This window comes from Diceros bicornis, chromosome 4 (genome assembly GCF_020826845.1).
Source record: "Diceros bicornis minor isolate mBicDic1 chromosome 4, mDicBic1.mat.cur, whole genome shotgun sequence".
In the NCBI taxonomy this organism is placed as follows: domain Eukaryota; kingdom Metazoa; phylum Chordata; class Mammalia; order Perissodactyla; family Rhinocerotidae; genus Diceros; species Diceros bicornis.
The window spans coordinates 13,462,266-13,475,713 of NC_080743.1; the positions used below are offsets into that span (position 1 = coordinate 13,462,266).

At 37.4% G+C, this 13,448-nt stretch overlaps 1 protein-coding gene across 1 annotated transcript in view; it reads left to right on the forward strand.

The window, feature by feature from the left end:
• Positions 1-8,843, forward strand: part of MSH4 (mutS homolog 4) — an 89,318-nt gene extending 80,475 nt beyond the window's left edge. The window contains exon 20 of the mRNA XM_058538314.1: positions 8,414-8,843. Within this exon, the coding sequence (XP_058394297.1) occupies positions 8,414-8,605 (192 nt within the window). The 3' untranslated portion in view covers positions 8,606-8,843. The remainder of the gene's footprint in view (positions 1-8,413) is intronic.
• Positions 8,844-13,448: the final 4,605 nt, after the last annotated feature.

A 13,448-nucleotide genomic window follows, 5' to 3' on the forward strand; every position in this document is an offset into this window, starting at 1 on the left:
GAGGTGAAGGAAAAATTTACCAGATAGGAGAGTTAAGATGGCGGTGTAGGTGGACTCTGAACTCACCTCCTCCATGGACACAACAAATTTACAACTACTCTTGAACAATTACCCCTGAGAGAGAACTGAAATCTGGATTAAAAAAACCTCCACAACATGGGACAGTGCTGACTGAGGTGCAAGAGGCAGAAATTCCTTTCTGGAGAGAAACAAAGCCACCTTCACAAACCACGGTGCTTCACGGCTGGCCGGGAGCAATCCTAAGGTACACAGCCTTCCTTGGAGGAGGAAGGGATCTGAGCAGGGGAGCATTACTGCTATAAACAGCTTTTGGACTCAGCGTAACTGAGATGAGAGTCGTAATACCTGGCTTTGCTGGCTACTCACAACAACGGGCAATACCCGCAGAAAAGCTATCAGACATAAGGGGAAAAAAACCTGCTTTTAAAAGGCCCACAGACAAATTCACTTGTTTCGGAAAGCAACCTAAAATCACCAGAAAGAAAGTTGCACAGTCCCTTGGTGAAAAGAGACTCACCTGATAGTCTCTGAGTGCATCTCGGTGAGAGGGGATACCTCTCCAGGGGCTGGACATTGGCGGCAGCCATTATTGTGACCTAGTACAGGCGTGCTGACACAGATGCTGGCAGGCGCCATTGGAGTTATTCCCCTGGCCTGTTAACCCAGGATCTGCCCCACCCACTAAAGCACCAATTTAATCCAGCTCAGCCAAGGCAGGCAGGTCTGCCCTAGGGACTGGCCCCACCCAACAACAAGCCCTTGGGCAACTTGTGGGCCTACATAGGCAGGGTGCCTGGATCCTCTGCATCCGGGTAAGTGGGTCTGCTTCATGGGTCAGGGTGTGCGCGAGGAGCAGGTGGATTATGTAAGGCATTGGTGGAGTGTGTGGGGCCTCTGCAGTGGGGCGACTGGGTCCACTTCAGGGGGTCTGGGCGCACACATGGGGCAGGACTGTGTTGATGGTGTGTGTGTCCCTGTGGGCAGTGGGGCTTGTCAGCTGTGGAAGACTTATGCTTCTCAAACAGCCACATAGGGGATTGGCCCCACCTTCCAAAGCCTGAAACAGTTGGGTGCTCCTGTGCCTGGGGACGGCCTCACTCAGCTACAATCCTGAGAAAGCTGAAAATAGCCTTGCAGGCTGAAGGCCTACAGCAATTGTAAGCCCTTGAGCCTAGCAACCATCCATGCTGGGGGCCTACTGACTTAACAGAAAAACTGCAACAGGAATGTGCTATTAGACCTTCCAACTAACTGTGCTGGGGCTCCCCCAACCGGATAAAGTGACTGAAGGGTCCATAGCAGCCACATGCAGCTGAGCATTACAACCAGCCAGCCAAGGCGGGCAGCCTAGTCTCCCTGGGCACCTGCAACAAGAGCAACCTTGCCACAACAGAAGGACATATGTAGCCCACACAGGGGTCACTCCTGGAACATTTGGAACTGGTGACGAGAGGGAAGCACGCTGTTGGGCCTCATAAGGCATCTCTTACATAAGGCCACCTCTCCAGGATCAGGAGATGTAGCTGACCCATCTAATACGTAGATATAAGCACAAAGAAAGAGGCAAAATGAGGAGGCAAAGGAATACGTTCCAAGTAAGGGGACAGGACAAAATCCCAGAAAAAGAACTAAATGAAACAGAAATAAACAGTTTACCTAAGAAAGAGTTCAAACAAAGAGTCATAAGGATGCTCACTGATCTTGGGAGAAGAGTGGATGAACTTAGTGAGAACTTCAACAGAGAATTGGAAAATATAAAAAAGAATCAGAAATGAAGAATACAATACTGGAAATGAAAAATTCACTAGAGGGACTCAGTAGCAGAGTAGATGATAGAGAAGAACAGATCAGCGAGCTGGATGAAAGACTAGAGGAAATCACCCAAGCTGAACAGATAAAAGAAAAAAGAATTAAAAAGAACGAGAACAGTCTAAGGGACCTCTAGGACAACATCAAGTACACCATCATTCATATTATAAGTGTCTCAGAAGGAGAAGAGAGAGACAAAGGGGCAGAGAATCTATTTGAAGAAAGAATAGCTGAAAACTTTCCTAACCTAAGGAAGGAAACAGACATCAAGGTACAGGAATTACAGAGAGCACCAAACAAGATAAACCCAAAGAGGCCCACACCAAGACACATCATAATTAAAATGTCAAGAATTAAAGATAGAGAATCCTAAAAGCTGAAAAAGAAAGACAACAAGTTACATACAAAGTAAATCCCATAAGGCTATCAGCTGACATTTCAACAGAAACTTTATAGGATAGAAGAGAGTGACATGATATATTTAAAGTGCTGAAAGGAAAAAACCTATAGTCAAGAATACTCTACCTGGCACAGTTATCATTCAGAATGGAGGAGAGATAAAGAGTTTCCCAGACAAGCAAATATTAAAGGAGTTTATCACCAAGAAACCAATCTTACAAGAAATGCTAAAGGGACTTAAGTGGAAAAGAGAAGACCACAAATAGGAATAAGAAAATTATCAAAAAAAGAAAAAGCAATAAAATCACTGGTAAATGCAAAAATATAATAAAGGTAGCAGATGAACTACCTATGAAGGTAATATGAAGGTCAAAAGACAAAGTATACTTGGGAGACTGGCTGGCCCAGTGGCATAGTGGTTGAGTTTGTGCTCTCGGTTTTGGTGGCCTGGGGTTCACGGGTTTGGATCCTGGGCGCAGACCTACACACCACTCATCAAGCCATGTTGTGGCAGTGTCCCACAGACAAAATAGAGGAAGATGGGCACAGATGTTAGCTCAGCAATAATCTTCCTCAAGCAAAAAGAGGAAGGTTGGTAACAGATGTTAGCTCAGGGCCAGTCTTCATCAACAACAACAAAAAAAGGCAAAAGTACTAAAATTACTTATTTCCATGATAAGAGGGTAATAGATACACACACACGAAAAGAGGTTAGATATGATATCAAAAACATAAAATGTGGAAGGAGGAGAGTAAAAGAGAAGAGCTTTTAGCAAGAGGTCAGCCTAAAGAGACCATCAACTTAATATAGATTGCTATATATGTAGGTTGTTATATACAAACCTCATGGTAATCATAAACCAGAAACCTATAATAAATACACAAAAAATTAAGAGAAAGGAACATAATACTAAAGAAACATAATACTAAAGAAAGCCATCAAACCACAAGGGAAGAGATCAAGAAAAGAAGAAAGGAACAGAGAAGAACTACTAAAACACCCATAAAAAAGTAACAAAATGGCAGTAAGTACGTACTTGTCAATAGCTTCTTTAAATGTCAGTGGTCTAAATGCTCCAATCAAAAAGCATAGGGTGGCTGATTGGATAAAAATACAAGACCCATATATATGCTGCATACAAGAGACACACTTCAGACCTAAACACACTTAGAAACTGAAAGTGAAGGGATGGAAAAAGATACGCCATGCAAATGGCAATGAAAAGGAAGCTAGGGTAGCAATACTTACATCAGACAAGATAGACTTTGAACAAAAACTGTAACAAGAGACAAAGAAGGGCACTATATAATGATAAAGGGAACAATCCAACAGGAGGATATAACACTTGTAAATATCTATGCACCCAACGTAGGATCACCTAAATACATAAAGCAATTATTAACAGACATAAAAGGAGAAATAGAGAGTAACACAATAATAGTAGGCAACTTTAACCCTCCACTTACACAAATGGATAGATCATCCAAACAGATCAATAAGGAAACATTGGCCTTAAACGACACTTTAGACCAGATGGACTTGGTAGATATATACAGAACATTCCTTTCAAAAACCACAGAATACTCATTCTTTTCAGATGCACATGGAAGAGTCTCCAGGATTGATCACATATTAGGCCACAAAACAAGTCTCAGTAAATTTAAGAAGATTGAAATAATACCAAGCATCTTTTCTGATGATGACGGTATGAAACTAGAAATCAACTACAGGAAGAAAATCAGAAAAGCCACAAATATGTGGAGATTAAACAAAATGCTACTGAACAATAATTGGGTCAATGAAGAAATCAAAGGACAAATTAAAAAATACCTGGAGACAAATGAAAATGAAAATACAACATGCCAAAATTTATGGAATACAGCAAAGGCAGTTCTAAGAGGGAAGTGTACAGCAATACAGGCCTAATTCAACAAATAAGAATAGTCTCAAATAAACAATCTAACAGTGCACCTAAAGGAACTGGAAAACGAACAAACAAAGCTCCAAATCAGTAGCAGGAAGGAAATAATAAAAATTAGAGCAGAAATATGAAATAGAGACTAAAAAAAAAAATAGAAAAAATCAATGAAACTAAGAGCTTGTTCTTTGAAAAGATCAACAAAATTGACAAACCTTTAGCCAGACTCACCAAGAAAAAAAGAGAGAAGGCTCAAATAAATAAAATCAGAAATGAAAGAGGAGAAATTATAATGGACACCTCAGAAATATAAAAGATTATAAGAGAATACTATGAAAAGCTTTATGCCAACAAATTGGATAATCTGCAAGAAATTGATAAATTCTTAGAATCATACAACCTTCCAAAACTGAATCAAGAAGAAGTAGAGAATTTGAATAGACCAATCACCAGTAAGGAGATCGAAACAGTAAAATCTCCCCCAAAATAAAAGTTCAAGACCAGATGGCTTCCCTGGTGATTTCTACCAAACATTCAAAGAAGACTTAATGCCTGTCCTTCTCAAACTCTTCCAAAAAATTGAAGAGGAGAGGAAGCTTCCTAACTCATTCTATGAGGACAACATCACCCTGATACCAAAACCAGACAAGGACAACACAAAAAGAGAAAATTACAGGCCAATATCACTGATGAACTTCAATGCAAAAATCCTCAATAAAATACTAGCAAATCAAATACAACAATACATTAAAAAGATCATACACCATGATCAACTGGGATTTATTCCAGGGAGGCAGGGATGGTTCAATATCCGCAAATCAATGTGATCACAATCAACATCCACAATCAATGTGATACACCACATTAACAAAATGAAGAATAAAAATCACGTAATCATCTCAATAGATGCAGAGAAAACATTTGAGAAGATACAGCATCCGTTTATGATAAAAACTCTGAATAAAATGGGTATAGAAGGAAAGTACCTCAACATAATAAAGGCCATGTATGACAAACCCATAGTTAATATCATTCTCAATGGAGAAAAACTGAAAGCCATCCCTCTAAGAACAGGAACCAGACAAGGATGCCCGCTTTCACTCTTATTTCATATAGTATTGGAAGTCCTAGCCAGAGCAATCAGGCAAGAGAAAGAAATAAGAGGGATCCAAATTGGAAAAGAAGAAGTGAAACTGTCACCATTTGCAGATGCCATGATTTTATATATAGAAAACCCTAAAGAATCCACCAAAAAACTTTTAAAAATAATAGATGAATACAATAAAGTTGCAGGATAAAAAATCAACATATAAAAATCAGTTACATTTCTATACACTAACAACAAAGTAGCAGAAAGAGAAATTAAGAATACAATCCCATTTACAATTGCAACAAAAAGAATAAAATACCTAGGAGTAAACATAACCAAAGAGGTGAAAGATTTGTACACAGAAAACTATAAAATATTGTTGAAAGAAATGGAAGACGATGCAGAGAAATGGAGAGATATTCTGTACTCTTGGATTGGAAGAATTAACGTAGTTAAAATGTCAATACTTCCTAAAGGGATTTACAGATTCAATGCAATCCCTATCAAAGTTCCAACAATATGTTGCACAGAAATAGAACAAAGAATCCCAAAATTTATATGGAATAGCTAAAGACCCTGAATAGCCAAAGGAATCCTGAGAAAAAAGAACAAAGCTGGAGGTATCATGCTCCCTGATTTCAAAATATACTACAAAGCTATAGTAACCAAAACAGCATGGTAGTGGTACAAAAACAGACACAGAGATCAATGGAACAGAATCTAGAGCTCAGAAATAAACCCACACATCTAGACAGCTAATTTTCGACAAGGGAGCCAGGAAGATACAATGTGAAGATACAATGTAGAAAGGAAAGCGTCTTCAATAAATGGTGTTGGGAAAACTGGACAGCCACATGCAAAAGAATGAAAGTAGACCAGTACCTTCCACCATACACAAAAATTAACTCAAAATGGATTAAAGACTTGAGTGTAAGACCTGCAACCGTGAAGCTTCTAGAAGAAAATATAGGTAGTACCACTTTGACATCGGTCTTAGCAGCATATTTTCAAGTACCATATCTGATTGGGCAAGGGAGACAATAGAAAAAATAAACAAATGGGATCACATCAAACTGAAAAGCTTCTGCAGAGCAAAGGAAACCATCAACAAAACGAAAAGACAACCTAACAATTGGGAGAAGATATTCGGAAACCATATATCTGATAAGGGGTTAGTATCCAAAATATATAAAGAACTCATGCATCGCAACAACAAAAAAACTGAAAACCCAGTTAAAAAATGGGCCAAGGATCTGAACAGACATTTCTCCAAAGAAGATATACAAAAGGCCAACAGGCACATGAAAAGACGTTTTCAACATCATTAACTATCAGCGAAATGCAAATCAAAACTACAATGAGATATCACCTCGCTCCCCTCAGAATGGCTGTAATTAACAAGACAGGAAACAACAGGTGTTGGAGAGAATGTGGAGAGAAGGGAACTCGCATACACTGAAGGTGGGAGTGCAAAGTGGTGCAGCCACTATGGAAAACAGTATGGAGATTCCTTAAAAAATTAAGAATACAACTACCATATGATCCAGCTATTCCATTGCTGGGTATTTGTCCAAAAGACAAGAAAACATGAATGCATAAAAATACACGCACCCGGGCCGGCCCCATGGCTTAGCAGTTAAGTGCGGGCGCTCCACTACAGGCAGCCTGGGTTCGGATCCTGGGCGCATACTGACACACCGCTTCTCCGGCCATGCTGAGGCCGTGTCCCACATACAGCAACTAGAAGGATGTGCAACTATGACATACAACTATGTACTGGGCCTTTGGGGAAAAAAAAGGAGGAGGATTGGCAATAGATGTTAGCTCAGAGCCGGTCTTCCTCAGCAAAAAGAGGAGGATTAGCACGGATGTTAGCTCAGGGCTGATCTTCCTCACACACACACAAAAAATACACGCACCCCTATGTTCACTGCAGCGTTATTCACAATAGCCAAGACTTGGAAGCAAACTAGGTGCCCATCAAGGGACGAATGGATAAAGAAGATGTGGTATATACACACAATGGAATACTACTCAGCCATAAAAAAACAATGAAATCCAGGCATTTGTGACAACATGGATGGACCTTGAGGGTATTATGCTAAGCAAAATAAGTCAGGGGGAGAAAGTCAAACAGTATATGATCTCACTCATAAGTAGAAAGATGAAAACAACAACAATCACATAGAGACAGATGGGATTGGTGGTTACCAGAGGGGAAGCGGGGAGAGAGGAGGGTGAAAGAGGTGATTAGGCACGTGTGTGGTGGTGGATTATAATTAGTCTTTGGGTGGTGAACCTGATGTAATCTACACAGAAATTGAAATATAGTGATGTACATCTGAAATTTATATAATGTTATAAACCATTGTTACTGCAATAATAAATAAATAAATAAATAAATAAATAAATAAATAAATTCCAGCTATACTCCCAACCCTGAAGTACTGTTCAAGGACTGAATATCTAAAGGCCTTCCAAAGTATTAGAAGATTCTCTTTTTAAACATTATTTCTTGTATATCCTCAAGTATAGTTTGTTAAGAATTACAGCACAATTTCAAGTAGCTATATATGTTGCTTATTTGAAAAATGTATTATACCCCTCAGACAGTATTTTCTCTTAGGCTCTAGCAGTTTGTATGTGTGAACTCTCTTGAGGGACAAGCAGTTTACTTATGACCCATTCCTGTCTACCAGTTTACCTGCTGAGGAATTAAAGTAGGAGATAGCAGAGTAATACTTACTCTTGGGTGACATTTAAAATTATGAATACTGCATAGCCATGAGCAGAGCTGTTTTCCCATACCTTTTTAATGGGAAAGTGTTTGTAGAACATAACTCTGGTGGATTTTCTATTACTTTTTAGTATTGTGTTGAGAAATTTGACCTATTTAGCAGATTGCAGATTTTTTTTTTCATTGAAAAGTGGTTTTCAAGGAATATAAGTTTCTGTCATAAAGCAGTACATACTCATGAGAAATTTTATTCTCCAAAATAATATTTACTTCTGCTGGTATATTCTTAGCTAGTTGGATGGAACTGACTTATCCAATGGGATTGGTTAATGCTTCAGTTCTTATTTCTGTGAAAGGAGATAGAATATTGCCAAAATTTTAAAATGAAAATCATAGTATTCATATTTTACCTTTTATCTATATTTTTTCCAATAACAGCAAAACCAGAGGAGTACCCCTGAGATGGAAAGACAGAGAGCTGTGTACCATCTTGCTACTAGGCTTGTTCAAACTGCTCGAAACTCTCGATTGGATCCAGACAGTTTACGAACATATTTAAGTAATCTCAAAAAGAAGTATGAAGCAGATTTTCCCGAGGGTGAACAAATTTCAGGAAAGACTGAAGAGTAATAACAATTCATATGTTATACTAATGAAATAATATATCTTAATATGAGGAAGCTAGAATTCATTTTTCCCAAGGGCAAAAGAAAATATTTGCTAAATTTTATATTTTAATTGAAAATTACATTATATTAACCTCAGAATTCTCATCTATATACTCTGTATAAGAAGGTATTTGTTATTATAACTTAACAAATAAGAACTATGTAAAGGACTGATTTTTATGTTAGAAAAAAGTCAGTCTAATGCGACACTCGTCTCATTTATGAAAATTCACTTTAGTAAGTCTTAAGTTTATTTATACTTACAAGGTATGGTTTAAAATGTTATTGTAAATACTTTAGTTCAAAAAAAACCCTTTCTTTTTAGGTCTGGAAACTTATGTGAGTTTTTCTTTTACACTCTGTTCTGAAGCAATAATACCCTATGACTTGGTTTCTTATACCCTCAAATTCCAACACTGGATGCTTCTGAAGTTCATTAGAATGATATTAGGAATTTTAAAGGTTTTTTTTTGACATTCAGTGTAGTTCTAAAAGATGAAAATAAACAACTGGATATTTTGCAATGCAGAGAGTGCTTCTGGAAGGGGAGTCACCATCACTGACCCTTTCAGTTTTCCAAACAGCCAGGCAATCAATTTTCTACTCACCAACCTCTTCTCCTTTCCAAGTTTTCATTTTGGCCGTCTTTTTCAGGTGAGTAACCAAAGCAGCAGAAAGGTAATATTGATTTGTTTGCCTCCCTTGTTTAGTTCACAAGGGAACATTTTATGGAACCGTTTTTCTGTAGGCAAGTGGCTTATACCACCATTTCAGAGTTTACCCAGATGTCATTCTTGTTTCATAAATGGACAAAAGAAAATGGAAGACCATCAGTTGTTCAGTAACTGTAAAGAGCTGTTGTCTTCTCAAACACCTTATTTCTACAATTCCAGCTTAGTGGATGTCTTATTTGTATAATTTCAGACCAAAGGCCTAAGATAGGAAAGTTATTCTTTTCTTGGACAACTAAGTATCTGGAATTCAGGGTGTGCATTCAATAAGCTGCAGTATTCATTGTAACTTAGCCAAAAAAAATTATTCACAGACTGGTTAGGGCTCCTTTTTTGGTCAATATATGTATATTTTATTTTACAAAATTTAATATTAATATTTTTCACTTTATTAAACTCTCAGCATTCTAAATATGTATTAGTAGGCAGATATATTGAAAAAGTTATAATTTGAATGACATTTTTTTTGGAAAAGTAAATGTAAATTAGTGTTAATATTTACATTTGATATATATTAAATGTCCTATTAGAAGGTGTCATGTTTTAGAAAGAGAGTACCACAGTATTTGAATTTGACCATTTGCTGTTTTAATTCACAGCCTTTGAAATGAATTATATTTTATGCAGTCATTTCTAAAAGCAGTTAGATTATGTAGGCTTGCAGCAAATTTCTAGAAGGTACTGAGGAGGAAAAGGGCATGGCCGAGTGTTTGGGAGGGCAAGGAAGAAAAGGGAGGAAGCAATAAAACGCAGAAGGGGAGCAGGCAGTGGAAAAAAAACAGGCAAGCAGAGATGGTGCAAAACATTAAATATGCTGAATATCATTTGCTGAAGTGTATTAACTTCCTTTTAGATTTAACCTCCAGTATTAGATTCCACCAGACTTTTAAGAAAATTTTTTATCATTCAGAGCTTTTTATGCAAAAACTGCAGCCAACTGATTAATCCTTTTTATTTTAGATTTGGAATACTGAAATAAAAATAGGTTTATATCTTTTTAAAATTAAATTACTTTTTCTTCAATCATTTCGTGTGTAGCAGAAACATACAAAAAAGCAAATCAAATGAAGATATAATTATTGTGTCATGTTACTGTATAATAGAGGTGAATACTAGAGAGACAATCCATTCTTTAATTTTAAGATTTGCTCTACTCTTCAGTACCTCTTTGCCTTTGCCTTTCTCTAAAATTATAGATCATTATCTCATAATCCAGCCTTTTAAGATAAATGTCCATAATGTTTTAGCAAACTCTTTTTATTTCCACCTAAAAGCCATTCTTTTAGTCTGTTTCACTTTTCTCCTCACATAAAGTAGTCTTTTTGGGGTCTAGGGATATAATATATGGGAGTAGAGGAAAAGGGCAGCTTATCCTCATGCCTAAGGAAGTAATGCATCTGTTTATTTTTAAATTTACATACAGTAAAATTAACTCTTTATTGGTGTACAGTTTTATGAATTTTAGCACATTTATGGAGTCATGGAACTACTACCACAATCAGGATACAGAACAGTTCCGTCATCCCCAGATGATTCTCTTAGTGCTATCCCTTTGTAGTTAAATCCGTCCTGACCCCTGATTCCCAGCAATCACTGGGAATAGTTAAGCATTCCTTCCTGATAGTTTTTTTTTTTTCAGAATGTCTAACAAATGGAATCATATAGCGTGTAAGCTTTTGAGACTGTTTTCTTTTACTCTGAATAATGCGTTTTAGAATTTATCCCTGTTATTGTGCCTTTTTGTTGCTGATTAGTATTCCATTGTTTGTATGGAATTGTTGTACCGCCATTTATCCATGCACACACTGAAGGACATTTAGGTTTTCAGTTTTTGGTGATTATGAATAAAGCTATTATAAATATTTGTGTACTATTTTTTGTGTGAGTGTTTTTAATTTATCTAGGTCAAAAAGGAGCAGAATGGCTACATCATATTATAAGTGTATGTGTAACTTCATAAGAAGCTGCCAGCCTTTTTCCAGAGTGGCTGTATTATTTTGCATTCCTATCAGCCATGTATGAGAGTTCCGGTTGTCCTACATGTCCTCTAGCGCTTGATATTGTCAGTTTTTTTTTTAATTTTAGCCATTCTAATAGGTATTAGTGAGTAATGGAACAGGCGACATACTAGGTGCTAAGAGTACAAAAGATGTCTGACCTTGAGGAGACCTTTCAGGTGTAATAAAGACCAAAACACATATTTTAGGGTTTTAACACCATGTTTTAAGTACAATAATAGAGCAACATGTTAAGAAGGGTAGTGACACACACAAAAATGTATAATTCTTTGTGAGTCAAAGGAGTTTAAAAGATAGTAAAATATGTCAGGTGTTCAGGAAGGGAAGAACATTTTAGATAGAAGGGTCAGCATATGTAAAAGCAAAGAGATGTGAAACAGTAAGCAGTTTGGCTTAGCTAGGGGATAGAGTGTATATGAGAGAGTGGGAAAAAGATAAAACCAGGTGCTTTCTATCAATTTCTCCTGTCGACCACTGAAGAGTTTTAAGCTGTGTTTGTTGTTAGAGGGTGGTGGTAGTAGTGGAGGGGTAACATGATTCACTTTCCATTTTAGAAAGATCATCTGGGTGGTGTCATGAATGGTTTTGGGATGGGCAGTTGAAACCAGAGTCAAGGAAACCAGATAGTTTAAAAGACTATTTCGGTAGTCCAGTAGAGAGTTGATGATAAAAGCTAGAAACAATGAGATGGAACAGCTGTGTGTGTATGTTTTGTGTGTGTGTGTGTGTGTGTCTGTGTGTGTCTGTGTGTGTAGAGGAGGAGAATGGAGAGTGTGGAGTGGCTGGTAGGGGAGAGACTGGTAGAGATTGCCATGTGCGAACACGAAAACACAGGGAGAACACCATGTGAAGACAGAGGATTGGAGTGATACATCTTCAAATCTAGGAATGCCAAAGATTGCTGAAAAACCAGCAGAAGCTAGAAAGAGGCAAGGAACGATTCCCCTACAGGTTTCAGAGGGAGCGTGGCTCTGCTGACACCTTGATTTTGGACTTCTAGTTTCCAGAACTGAGACAATACATTTCTGTTGTTTTAAGCCGCCCAGTTTGTGTTACTTTCTTATGGCAGCCCTAGCAAACTAATATGGAAGGGAAGAGTTAAATGTGATTCTAGGTGGTGATGCCATCAACTATGTTGAGAAATAAGAAAGTAATAAGAATTTCAGTAGGAAGAAGTTCTGGAAATTTAGATGCTGCTTATTGACCACACTCTAGCATAGGCATGAGCCATGTCTAATAAAAGTGATGACTAGACTAAATTCATTAAGCTCGCTTAGAGTTGAAGATGTAAGAAGAGGAAGGAAGAAAAGGATGGAAATTAGAGAATAGATGTAAAAAGATCTGCTGAAATATTTTCCCAGGCAAATCACTTCATCTGGATCAGTGATCTAGTGTTTCTTTATAAGCTAGACTAAAGGTATCTTTTTTTAACTTTCTTCATATTAACACATATTTTCAACCAAAATATATAACCATCTTATATGCTACTGTAAAAAAATATTCAAGTGTTAATACATTGCTTGTAGTATGAACTTCCTATTTACTTATTTATAAGCCTAAAATATGCTCAGTTATAATTAAATGTAGTTTAATTAAGTGTATAAATAAACATATCTATAATTCAATCCTATAATGCATTTGTACCTCACAGGATTGAAAGTGGAAGGAAAAGAGCCAGTGATCTAGTTATATTACTATTTTGCTAAATCACACAGTTGTTTCTCTTAATATAGGGCCAGAATGAATACCCTTTTCATATGAATTGTCAAAATTTTGATAGTCCCCAGATGGCAGACAGTGACAATGGCTCCTATCTGCCATAATCTATTAAAATGGATCCTAAAATACACAGTGATGAGGTGGGGAACAGATTCTTGTTGTCAAGAACTGTGAAAGGTCTGAGATGTTTACCTCACTTGTAAACTTGCCACAGTTTCATGTTTGCTGTCAGAAGACAAGACTCCTGGATCAGAAACAAAGAGCTTTATGACTAATGGCATGGCATGCAGCATGAGCTTCATGTTTGTGTTGGTCCCACATACCCCCATCCTCTAAG